This window comes from Kwoniella shandongensis, chromosome 12 (genome assembly GCF_008629635.2).
Source record: "Kwoniella shandongensis chromosome 12, complete sequence".
In the NCBI taxonomy this organism is placed as follows: Eukaryota; Fungi; Basidiomycota; class Tremellomycetes; order Tremellales; family Cryptococcaceae; genus Kwoniella; species Kwoniella shandongensis.
The window spans coordinates 515,846-528,578 of NC_089298.1; the positions used below are offsets into that span (position 1 = coordinate 515,846).

The 12,733-nt window shown below is 50.1% G+C and overlaps 4 protein-coding genes across 4 annotated transcripts; 2 read left to right on the plus strand and 2 right to left on the minus strand.

Annotated features, from left to right (window-relative positions):
- Window positions 1-1,664: 1,664 nt before the first annotated feature.
- On the minus strand, window positions 1,665-3,366 carry CI109_106485 (cysteine desulfurase IscS; the record flags this gene model as incomplete). Its single annotated transcript, XM_032003840.2, has 4 exons — window positions 1,665-1,922; window positions 1,978-2,646; window positions 2,709-3,067; window positions 3,150-3,366. 4 exons carry the CDS (start codon window positions 3,364-3,366, stop codon window positions 1,665-1,667), a joined length of 1,503 nt encoding a protein of 500 aa, XP_031861838.2.
- Window positions 3,367-4,394: 1,028 nt separating this feature from the next.
- On the plus strand, window positions 4,395-6,809 carry CI109_106486 (uncharacterized protein; the record flags this gene model as incomplete). Its single annotated transcript, XM_032003841.1, has 5 exons — window positions 4,395-4,637; window positions 4,696-4,875; window positions 4,930-5,177; window positions 5,229-5,313; window positions 5,394-6,809. 5 exons carry the CDS (start codon window positions 4,395-4,397, stop codon window positions 6,807-6,809), a joined length of 2,172 nt encoding a protein of 723 aa, XP_031861839.1.
- Window positions 6,810-7,271: 462 nt separating this feature from the next.
- Window positions 7,272-9,165, minus strand: CI109_106487 (uncharacterized protein; the record flags this gene model as incomplete). Its single annotated transcript, XM_032003842.1, has 5 exons — window positions 7,272-7,944; window positions 8,009-8,518; window positions 8,586-8,747; window positions 8,825-8,899; window positions 8,984-9,165. The coding sequence occupies 5 exons, from the start codon at window positions 9,163-9,165 to the stop codon at window positions 7,272-7,274; spliced, it is 1,602 nt and encodes a 533-aa protein (XP_031861840.1).
- A 1,312-nt stretch (window positions 9,166-10,477) lies between these two features.
- On the plus strand, window positions 10,478-12,633 carry CI109_106488 (uncharacterized protein; the record flags this gene model as incomplete). The annotated part of the gene is made up of 9 exons (XM_032003843.1): window positions 10,478-10,496; window positions 10,547-10,731; window positions 10,892-11,008; window positions 11,067-11,140; window positions 11,203-11,296; window positions 11,358-11,635; window positions 11,700-11,912; window positions 11,979-12,086; window positions 12,156-12,633. 9 exons carry the CDS (start codon window positions 10,478-10,480, stop codon window positions 12,631-12,633), a joined length of 1,566 nt encoding a protein of 521 aa, XP_031861841.1.
- Window positions 12,634-12,733: the final 100 nt, after the last annotated feature.

Below are 12,733 nucleotides of genomic sequence, written 5' to 3' on the forward strand. Positions count from 1 at the left end.
CATACATGGCAACGTTAGAAGTAGACTGCTTCTCGCGATGGGCTCTGCTAGGATAATTACCACAGCCCTAAAGTGTTTTCAGTTTTGCCACTCATAACATACAGTAATAGTTACCACTTCAAACCCTTCTTTGTCCCACAGCCAACTGTCCATCTCCTCTTATCTCTACCGATAGCGATGTGATCCCAATCGCGCGAGCATGATCCATACTCCAGACGTACACACGCAGCAAGACCAGTTGTCGGCTACAGCATTGGAGATGAACGTAACAACCTCCGACACAATCAGCCCAGAACGCCACATCCTCCAGTTCACACATCTGCCAATACCGCACACATCACCAGAGAAAGCAAGCGCCGACGGACTGAGGCCCGGCTTGCCGATTTAGAGTACGCAGAGGATCGTACCCCGCCGTCTTGGGGCTGTGACGTTCAGGATCAAAGTCCACATAATACTCGCGGGACTCGTTCTTCTCATGCTTCACACAGCGCGAGCAGTCAGGAATCATTCCATGCTTGCCCTCAATATCCTCAGACTCACGGACCTCATGCTCCATCCCCTACTCGCTCTCGACCTGAGTCGCATCAAGACCTGCAAAGCGATTTGGCTCGTGGCTCGTTTGAACACAATCAGAGGGAACTGCCACCTCACTTGACAAGGTATCGCAAAGAGAGTAGATATCGAGCTGATCAGAGGTTTCAAGACGATGGGAGATACTGGGATGAGACAGGGAATCGAAACCAGAGGAAAGTACGAGATGAGATGAGGAATCGAGATGAACGGATCAATATCACTGCTGCTCCATCTGCTACTCCTTCGAGGGCCAAGCTACCATCCGTGGAGGAATATGTGTCCCCTTCGACCAAGACTCCTGGAACCTTTCCTGAAGAAACAGCTCACAGGACGAGAGTCACCCGGTCATGCGATCGAATTTCACTATCAGACTCACGCCCGCACTCTCATATGACGTTGGATACGCGTAGCGATGGGAGAGGTGACGAAGTACTCTCCCCCACGAGAGATGGACCAATCTCCCCTCGACTCTATCTTTCAGACTCTGAATTGCACACCCATGTGAATTCTGATATGAGTGGTGATGAAGGAGGTAGCGAAGTCGACTCTGGGTCAGAGATACTTTCTGATTGGGACGTGATGAGTGAGAAGGGGGAAGAGGATCGGGATGATTGGAGCGTGATCGGAAGTAGCGAGTGCGAGTCAGATAGTCAGTAACTTATATCGGGATAGGCAGTGGGCTTGCATGTATGTTTCATAGTGTATCATACAGATACCTCTGTTCACAACATCCTTGCGCTATTACGCACTTCCACCGCTGATGCCAACATTCCTAAGACTCTTGTCCATTAAACCGAGTTTCTGAAGTGATGCGTTGAGTATGAGTGTGAACTACATGAAAACGATAAATCCAGTGCGGATGACAGCAAAGCTATGTGCAACGGGATTTGCGACAAAAGTCATTGTCAGAATCAAATATGCTGCACTGCATAAGTCGCTGGACCACTGTATAAAAACATACACGCCGGAATATAAACACACCACCACGCCCTTGGCTACACGCATCTCATCCAAGTCTATATCACAATGATCAATGCCTAGACCCGAAACGGATCAGCGTTCGCTTCAACATACGGCATTCGAGGCCTGACTCACTGGCTCCACTCAATCTTGGTAATGTCAATACCCTCCTGTACCATCTCCCATAGCGGACTCATGTCTCTCAGCTTCGTGACGACTTGAACGATTCGGTCGATGACAAGGTCGATCTCTGCCTCCGTTGTGAATCGTCCGATACCGAATCGAAGAGAAGAGTGCGCCATGTCTTCGGCAGCTCCCAAAGCTCGGAGCACATATGACGGCTCGAGTGAGGCGGAAGTACAGGCGGAACCGGATGAAAGAGCGATGTCCTGGACACAAAGTATCAGCGTTGAACCGAAGTGACATTGCGTGGAACGGACTCACCTTCAAAGCCATGAGAAGCGATTCACCCTCGACGTAAGAGAATGAGAGGTTGACACAACCGGGGTAACCGTTGGGATCACCATTTCGGACGATCTGCTCCACTTGCGAAGTGATACCAGTGATGAGTCGTTCTGAAAGCTCTGAGATCCTCTTGTGATCTCTCGCCATCTCCTCCTTGGCGATTCGGCATGCTTCACCCAGACCGACGACAAGAGGAGCAGGAACTGTTCCGCTTCGCAAACCTCTTTCCTGACCACCACCGTGGATCAAAGGCTCGATCCTCACTCGTGGTCTTCTTCGAACGTAGGCAGCTCCGATACCCTTGGGACCGTAGATCTTGTGTCCAGAGATACTCATCGCGTCGATACCCATCTTCTCCACATCGATCTCGATCTTTCCGACAGCTTGAGCAGCATCGGTGTGGAACATCGCCTTGGGAACCTTGTTCTCCTTGGCGTAGTCTTTGAGTACCTGCGAGATCTCGGCGAGAGGCTGAATGACACCGATCTCGTTGTTAACGGCCATGATGGAGACGACTGATGTGTCGGGTCGAAGAGCAGCCTTCAAGTCGGTAAGGGAAACGAGACCGTTAGGGAGGACGGGAAGGTAGGTGACCTCGAAGCCTTGCGTTGACAGCCATCTGCATGAATCGAGAACACATTTGTGCTCCTACAAAAAAGAAAGGATGTCAATGAAAGGTCTTTCATGACGAGACAACAACGCAGACTCACGGTTTGTGTCGTGATGACGTGCTTTCTCTTTGCTTGGTGGAACTTTGCGATACCCTTGATCAACATATTGTTGCTCTCTGTCGCACCACTTGTGAAGACGATATCCTTTGCGGAAGCTCCAACCAGCTTTGCGACCTGTTCTCTAGCCTCGTCTACTGCACTCTCTGCCTCCCAACCGTATGCGTGTGTTCTTGAATGCGGGTTACCGAACTGCTCGGTGAAGAACGGAAGCATCTTGTCGAGTACTCGAGGGTCCATCGGTGTGGTAGCTTGCATATCGAGGTAGATCGGTCGTCCCTCTGACTTGGCATTGCCGCCCGTCTTCGTGGAGACCGGGTTGAGCTTAAAACCGAACATCTCTGCGGGACATGGAAGAGAAGTTAGCGATCGATGCGATCTTCGCCACACAATACAGCTCAAGCCGGAACAGAAGAAGCTTACCTTTTCCATCTTCAGCCGCGTTCGCTACTACGTCTCCAGCGTCTAGCTCTCCCGGATCTTCTCGTACTTGCTCAACTGTGACATTTGACACTGTCGCACTTCTAGGTTGTGTGGGAGTGACCAAGGTCCGGCTCTGGATTCGAGCGGCGATGGAGGAAGTGGAGGCGATAGAGGATCGGAGTTGACAAGCACGAAGAAGGGGTCGTACAGGATTCATCGTGACTGAGTATTATTCGTGGTGAGGATGAGGTTGAAAGTAAGATGTACAAAGCGATCCGGTTTGAGATCAAATCGATGGTGGCCAAAAGTCAAAGCAAGGTGAGGTCGACCAGAACCAACGTTTGCCGAAGTTCCGAGTAAGTGGAATCGATAAATTACGACCACTCACCGCCGCCATTACACCACCATACACCACTGACATTTGTCATCTGATAAAGCCGCGTGGCATATCATATACCTGGCATTATAAACCACTGGTGGATTTACCACTTTTCTCCCATGACATGGCGGACAAGACCGCCGATGAGGTCAAGGGGAGGAAATCTGCACATGTCACCGTCACCGAAAGATGAAACGCGTACATGAACAAGATTTCCCTGAGTTAATTTGATTTTTATTTTCAGTGGTGTGTGGTGTGTGCCTTTTGTTCTTGTATCGTAACAGGTGAAAGACGCGACAACAATGAGCATTCCAAGGCATTTAGCGTCCTTTTAGACAACAATCATCATCACATCTTCGTTTCCCTTTCTCACATCAGTCAACAACTAGTCACACAAACACTCTCTCCGACAAGAGTTTTCCCACAGAACAGAACCTTTGATAGGTCTGCATTTGCTTTCATTCCGCCAACATCATCTCGTTCATTTGATATCAACGATAATAATATACGACGCACGGCCCTCCTATCCCTTCATCTCACATCATCACACTCCTTCTCGTCCATCAACTTACTTTCCCCCTTTGTCACGAAACACAAACTCATAAAGGGTCCGAGCGATTTCACCAAACTCTGCACAGACCATCCTTTTCCCTCGATCATCGCCATTCCTTGTCATTCCAACTCACATCATCAACTCATCTCGACCACACCCTCACACTCGTTACAAAGTATATACTGCCCTCGCTATTAACGTGTTATAATTCGACCGGCTCGTCTCACGCTCTTTCAACAAACGAAAACAGAAACGACAAACTCCACTTAAACCAGCTCGACGCTATCCTTCGACCCCATCCTATCGTTACAACATGGATGGCTCAGCTTTCTCCCACCTCCTCCGACGTTCTCGTCTTCGATCATTTGCCGCTGCTGCTGGTCATGCGCTCAATCTCGACGCTCGAACACCAGATGACTCAAGTCTCGCTGCTAGGGTAGACGAAGGGGAGTTGGAAAAGAGATATTACGCCAGCTTGAACGAGTACAGCCCGGCGCAATTGAGCAGTCTGGCAAAGGCTCAGAGCGCAAGTCTCGCTGCTTCAGCATCCAAGGCAGTGAGTCCACCACAATGATCCTTCCAGAAGTCGGTGATACTGATTGAGATTGGTATAGGCTGTACAGGCGACACAAAACTTGCACCAACATGCCCCTAGCACCGTTCGTCAGGCCGCACAAGCCGCAACTGTCGGAACGACCAGGACTGCCGTTCTGGCCACCAACACCCTCATTCCAACCAGTACTACGCCAAAGGCTGTTGTATCCAGCACAATCAAGAGTACTATCACCTCTTCTGTAAGCTATCTTCCAAGTTGAAATTGCAGTATTTGGCTGATAGTCTCAAAACAGTCCGCTGTAACATCCAAGACATCCACATCCACATCCACAAGCACGTCAACGTCATCTTCTACCTCGACAAGCACTTCCAAGTCCACCTTGCAGTCGACTAGCACAAACCCGAGTACGACACGAACTTCAACCGCGCTTTCTACCGCTCCTGTTCGTACCGTTACGACCTCGGCGGCGTCCTCCACTACAAGTTTAACGGCAGTCACGGGGACAGCCATTGCTGCCAACGCCAAAAGCACATCGTCTGGGTGAGTTCCGACCATGTTCCCATGCATGCATGTCATGCTGACCAAACTCAGCGTGTCGACCGGCGGTGTTGTTGGTATCGCTATCGGTGTTGTTTTCGGCATCGTAATGTTGGGTTCACTTGCGGGTTGGCTTTACGTACGTCTATACGTCATACGGTTCACTCGTGTCTCACTTTCCAGCTAACCTCGTGACTTTCAATATAAAACCTCTTACAGCGCAAGCATCATTCTCGGTCATACTCTTCAAAGTCACCTTGGTCCAAAATCGACGACGATATCACTCCTTTCCCCGCAAGCTATGAAAAAGGCGGTGGTGGCGACAACGACGATATTTACGGTTCGGCTTCCGCTGCACCTGTCATCGGTTCTAGACGCGCACTAGCCCTTGCGAGGAATAACGCTTTCAACCCGGACGGTTCTCTGCGACCCGATTCAGAAATGTATGAGAGGGGAGACAACCGTGCTGGAGTCGGTGCAAAGACGTTGCCATTCAGTGCCTATCCTCAACTTCCTCCTCCAACCTCTGCGGCCGCCTATGGTGTCGACCTGCAAGGTAGACCGTATTCACCATACGCTGGAAGGACACCGATGGCCCATACCTATGAGACCGAATACCAGGACGACCCCTACTCTGCGGCCATGTCAGCCCAAGATAATACTCGTCAGCTCGTTGGTCCTTCTAGTCACGCCTACATGCCGTCGCCTGTTCCCATGGGTCGTCCCGCACCTCCCAGCACCGCTGCCGAGTTCGCCCAGCACGAAGATTTCGCCGATGAACCTCAAACTCCTGGTCTTGCGTACACCTTTGACGACCCTCATACACCGGTAGCAAGCGGTTTCCCGAACGGTCGAGAGGCAGGACGAAGCAGAGTGTCTATGACCACTCCAAAGGGGAACATCGGTGGTACTGGGTATGATCAACTCATAGAACCGGATTACTCCCCTGCAGCCTCAAGCGCATTGGAACATATGTCGATGCCCGAGCCTGCTCCTCTTCCGACATTTGCACCTCTCTCGCCACTCATGTCTTCCTTCAACCTCAACCGGAAATCACAGCCGTTGGCGATGTATGAGAACGAGTCTACTCAGAAGCGGATGTATCACGAGGTTGCCAAGACTGCCGGTATCGCCGAACCTGTCACCCCTCATACTCCTACTCCCAACCCTTTCCACGACTCGCCAGAGGCAGTCACATCCAGCTTCTCTGCCCCTGCGGCACCTCCCGCCCTTCCCTCATCGAGTTCCATGCCTCGATTACCGGAACTCACTCTGGCTCCGCCAGAACCATACCAACATGGTCAACCCCTCTCCCCTCTTCGAGAAGTCCCTACTCCAATGACCTCCTCATCGATTGGTACACCTCTGAGCAACCCATTCGACAATATCCCCGCCCCGCCTTATCGATCACCTGAAACCCGCGGCGCTACACTCGCCCCACCATACTCTGCTAGCGCAAGCTCGACGGGTGCGACGGCTTTCCCTAGTCCCGCGTACCCACCTCCTCCTAGTCCAGGAGCGATGAGCGTCCCAGGCAGCGTGACGGATTCGCCAAGAAGGTGGAGTCGTGACTTGCCAAAAGGCAGGGCTGTCAGTGTCAACTACGACGAGGAGGATGCCTATGGTGGGATCTAAGCGCACTATATTCAGGTGTGGATGGGAAGGGTAGGAGACTTTGCTCTTGTCTTGAGACAGCCAAACCATTTTGTATATCTCGTTCACTTATACTATAGACTCTATATCAGCGCCGGTCGTCAGATTGAGTATCACCGCCTCATTTTCGTCTTTCTTTCTTACTCGATACAATGGAACAATGAATTTTACGAAATGCATTTGGGTTTAACGATGCGAGTCCAGCTGCATCCGCGGAAACAGTCATACAGACCTCAACCCTTTGGATATATTTTCTGATGATAATGTTGATTGCATATTCTTGGCTAAGCTAGAAAACAACGAAACACTGAATTTGAGTTCGACAACCTGATGAAAACCAACTCCTTGCCACGGGAGAGAAAAGACAACGAACTAAATGCGGACAACTGAATGACGAACAACGGATGAAAATGATATGATAGATGACCTCTCCTTCTCGCCTAATTACACCTTCACTCTCTTTCCCTTGTCACCCGCGATCCCTGACAAATTCCCTCTCAGACCCGCTGTCAAAGCGCTTGATGGTCCAGGACCCGGGGTCGTACTCCCACTTCTATCCCTTTCCTTCCTCGCTCTTTCCTTTTCCTTTGCTTGTGCTTGTGCTTGTGCTTCAGCTTCCGCTTCCAGTTTCGCATTCATCATCATCCTCGCTGGAGTTTGTCTCGGTTTGAATCCGCCAGCTGTCATCCTCGCCATTGGACTGTGACCTGTCCCCGCGCCTGTGCCACCTGGAGTTCCAAAACCGGCCGGAGCGGAAGATGCAAATCTTTGTGTGCGAGGAGTTGAAGGAACCACTTGTGGTGCTGAACGCTGTTCCATACCTCGAATAGGGATGGTGGAAGATTGATCATTCTTGTTGTTACCACCGATAGTACGGAGACTACTATTGGCAGTCGCAGCTTTCGATCTCCGACTATGGTGATGATTGTGATGATTGTATCGATGACTGCGAATCACATTGCTATTTGATAACGGTCCGAGGGGTTCCAAACTCGATGAAGGGGAAGAGAACGATGCGGAGATTGGCGCGGGGAAAGTCGTCTCAACTTGGACAGGTGATTGACCAGTGGGTCGATTTCGACACCAACACGTGAGGAAGAGGATTCGTTTGTGACGTCTTGACAAGTCGCAATCATCAGCGACACGTACAAGTTGACGATGTGGCAATAATGACGACTCACTTGCTATAGAAGAAGTAATTTGCACTCCATAACAAACCTCCAATTCTTCTCTCACGTCCTGCCTCCCATTCCGCCGCCTCGGTACCTCTTCTTCCTCCTCCACTGGTCGACTTCTGTCTTATCATAGGTGAACTCCCGGGGACTTGACCTGTCGTTGCACTCTCATCCATATCCATGTCCATTCCCGCTCCTCCCCAACTCGCGGGGATATCCTGATCCCCATCGAGATCCATCGCAACATTATCTTCATCTTCTTCATTGAGGAAATCTTCGTCTTCATCTTCGGAAGATGGATCGTCGGGAGCATCAACATGCGGATCGTACTCTGGTTCAGGGAACCAAGAGTATACTTCACAATCCTCCATGGGCAGGACTTCGTTTAGGGCTCGGTAGAGATCAGGGTTTGCCATAGACGGAGCCAGGGAAGGAGATGAGCTCTGTGGGGAAGCTTGAGGGGGACTCCGGGCGGGGCCATTCGGACTCAATAGACCAAGTGGACTGAGGAAGATACTTAACGAGAAGAATCACGTTAGCTGATGGCTTCATTCCGATGAGTAATGGGGACAAGACAGCTCACGGGGTAGTTCCGGTCCCTGAAGGACCGAGCAAGTTCCCACTGAGATAAGATAGGACTTGCGTAGCTGATGGTTCACGAGTGAAATGGTCCGGTCGGAGAGAGGAGAAGTCGTGGTCCGGGAAAGCGGCATTGAGCGTCGAGACTAACAAGAAGTGGACTTTGCTACTCGCATCGATAGGAAAGGTGATCAGTCTTCGGCCACTTGTGTTTACTTGTTAGATGTGCAGAGGTGTACATACCGAGATTCTTTCTCGTCCAATCTGCCGAAACACGACGATAAACCAGCTTCTCTCATTTCTGGGGAGAAACTCATCCTGCGCACGTTCACGAAACCGACATCAGCAGCTTTCCCTGTCGCCTGATTATGCAGAGATTTGAAGGCGGATTTGAAGACTCACTCTTCCATGCCTTCCTGTTCGCTCATATATGCCTCTTCCCGCTCCTTGAAAGCTCTCTTCTCCTTCCCCACAGGCTTGACAGAGTACGCTTCGAAGCGTACATGGACACGGAGGTCGGTCGAAGAGTCGGACGACAGAGAAGAGGAAAGTTGATTGAGTAAGGGATAGTCGAGATACTTCATCGTGCCGATGCTTGAGCGTGTTAATTAGACAGGTGTGAGAGTGAGGGCAGGGAGAAAGGGAACTGCGTTGTCTGCGGATGTTCGGATGAGCAAGGAAAGGTGAACCGGGATTTGAGGTTTGGCTCGGCTTGAAAGGATATGTGTGTCGATGCGGCAACTGGGGAGTACAAGCGGTGTTGTATTCTCTCCTTTGACCTTGTTATGTCGATACCAACCAGCGAGTGTTATAGTCGCGTCGAATGACTAATATTGTCGATGTTGATGAGGAACGTTCGTCCTTCGTTCAGTGTAGTATAGAAGTTCACGATGTTATGACGGAATACGCGTCTGCTTGGTAATGTCGATCGACGATAAGAGATAACGACTTGTGTTGGCTCTCTAGTAAAGACCCCAGGGGGTACAACGAACGATCATGGTGTATGTGAATATGTATGTTTAGTGTAGCTTGTGATTGAGGGATGTGGATGTAAAGTAAAGAGGAATGATGAATGATTACTGATACCGAAGTCACATTCCGTCATGTTGCTATGCAAGCAGCAGCAGCAGTGCCGTTCCCATGCCTTTATGCCTGTTTAACCCGGATAAGGCATTATCTCCACTCGTTGTAAACAATAACAAATGATTACCCTGAACTAAGAAAGGGTATTAGAACATCTAAAAGGGAAATCGTAATGTAAGCTTGTAATCGGATCAAAGTCAACCGGTTATGACGCGGCACATCATCAACGAGGCGAATGAGGCTTCTGATAAGGTGAATTCGGGAGGGGAGCTGGAATCAATGCTTGACATGATGAAGGAATACTTCGATGCAGGCGACGATCAGATTTGTTGAGGAGTAAGAGTGGGAAACCCTAGATGAAGATGATATGCTTGGTCAAAGCGTATCAGATCGACTAACAGGTGGGCACGAGCCATAGCCCAAGTTCCCCTTGAGGTATAATACTTCCCATACGGAACATGTTTTCTTTACCCTCTGAACGAGGTAAGCCAGCAATCAGCCAACCACAAATCCTCCTGCACAAGCTTCATGACCAAGGCCTTGCCCTCACTGCTGGGAGTGCAGCTTGATCGGATGCATACGTTCCTCGCACTACTACTCTGTCCAAAAAGCATCTCGCACATCGATTATCGATAGCGGTGAGCGGAATCAAATTCGTACGAAAATGATAGATGAGGGTGTCATATAAGTATTCGCCTATAACTTCGCTCCGTTACCACTTCTCTGAATCATTGACATTTGATAGTGTACAACTTCTTTCTCCTCCTTAACCTATACTACTCCTGCTTCACTCACGCAAGACAGACAGACAAGATGGATCTCGACGAACTCGGTGAGCTATACCATTGAAATTGCGTGTATACAGCTGACCTTGCTTCTTAGCCGTCGATAACACTTACCAACTTGGTGGTTCTGATGATGAGCGAGAACGAGCCCAGAATGCAGCTCTTATCGAAGAGCTGGAGAGGAAGAAGAGATTGAGGAAGATGGCGGTGCCCACGGATGACAAGAAGGTCAGGGAGAGATTGAGAGCGTACGGAGAGCCTATAACGTTGTTCGGTGAAGGGGTGAGTTGTGGTCTACCTGTTCTTCTCAATCTGTCGTTGTGTTTTCCAAGTCTGTACCGTACCGGCCGGCTTTGCGCTTTCAGCGTGCATAACAAGTCACGAGACTCTGCAGTCTCAGAGGACCCTGCGGGCGAAGGCTGATACTCAATTCTCACTTTAGCCCGGAGACAGAAGAGATAGATTAAAATATGTTCAAGAACAAATCGAACAAGCGCGAGGTAGCCAGGGTATGGTGGTGGATTCAGATTCAGACGAGAGCAGCGAGGAGGAAGATGAGGTGAGCTATGAATCATCGGACAAGCGTTCGAAGGTGAAGCTAACCATGTCCGTCTCAGGGAGAGTTCTATACCGAGGGAACGGATTCGTTGTTAGAAGCGAGACGGAAGTTGGCAGGATACTCATTAGCAAAGTGAGCTAATTCATCACACGCTTCAAAGTGTGGAGGGACACCAAGCTGATAGTCTGAACTAGAGCGCGATCCCGGATAGCACGACAGCGAGTAGAGGTGGGACTACCACTAAGCAAGATCGTTAATTTGCGAAAAGAGTTGTATCAAAATCTCAAAGTGGGTTAAATGGCTCCCTATCGTTTCAGATGCGCAACTAACCGACATACATCTTGTACAGACTTTCAACAATCTCGGTTCACAATTCGGTGATGACAGACCATTATCCACCATTCGGTTCTCTCCTAACTCCAAACTCATTCTGACGACATCCTGGACTGGCGATTCGAAATTATGGGATTTACCGAACCTCAATGCGGTAAGCACGAAGAGAGGACATACCGACAAGATTGGAGGTGCTGCTTGGCATCCACAAGCTACGGTGGGGATGAGCGAAGATGGGTTAAACTTTGCCACTGGAGGAGGTGAAGGCAGTGTCAAGCTGTGGTCGTTGTCAAGGTGAGCTTCGCTGATCTCTTGCGGTGACTGCTTCAGAAAAATGAGGCTGACAATACTTGCCCAGCGACAAACCACTAGCGACATTGTCGGGTCACGAGAACAGAGTAGGACGAGTCGCCTTCCACCCTTCAGGAGCATATCTGGGTTCAGCAGGATTTGATGGGACATGGAGATTATGGGATGCGGCGACACATCAGGAGTTGATGGTGCAGGAAGGACATAGTAAGGAGGTGTATGCGTTGACGTTCCAAGACGATGGAGCATTGGCGGCGTCCGGGTGAGTCCAGCTGCTCGTATCTTGAAATTTGAACCGAAAGCTGACTTGACGTGCCATGGGATCAAGCGGTTTCGACGCGATTGGACGAGTATGGGATGTGAGAACGGGTCGAACCGCGATGGTCTTAGATGGACACGTGAAGGAGATTCTCGCGATGGACTTTGCGCCAAATGGGTGAGTTGCTTTTCATGTGACGATCGAATCACAAGTAGTCAGCTGACAATCCTCTTTTCCTTGTGATAGGTACCAAGTTGCCACTGGATCCGGTGACGATACTGTTCGAATATGGGATCTACGAGCCTTGAAAACGCAATATATCATTCCTGCCCACAAATCATCCGTGTCAGACGTCCGATTCTTCCGCTCCACTTCCGAATCACCATGTATACCACTGGACGATACGAAATCACTCTTATCGAATGGTCATTCGGCAGTCAACGGTTCTTCCGAGACTATGGACGTGGACAAATCGCACGACGCCGATGCAACTGCGACTGCATCGGGAGAGATGGAACTGCGTCGATCAGGATTATTCCTCGTCACGGCAGGATTCGATTGTAATGTCAGAATATGGAGTGCGGACGAATGGAACCTGGTCAGAAATTTGGCGACGGACGCAGGGAAAGTCATGTCGGTTGACGTTTCGGGTGATGGGAAGTTTATAGCGAGCGCAAGTTATAGTAGATCGTTCCATCTTTTCGGAGGGGACAACTCTCTGTAGTGAGCCGTTGATGAAGTTCAAGGCTTCATAGTCATGGTCAGAGCGGGGTGGGCGGGGTTCGGTGTGGTAGGGATCAAGGGAATCATTTATCCTGTTGATA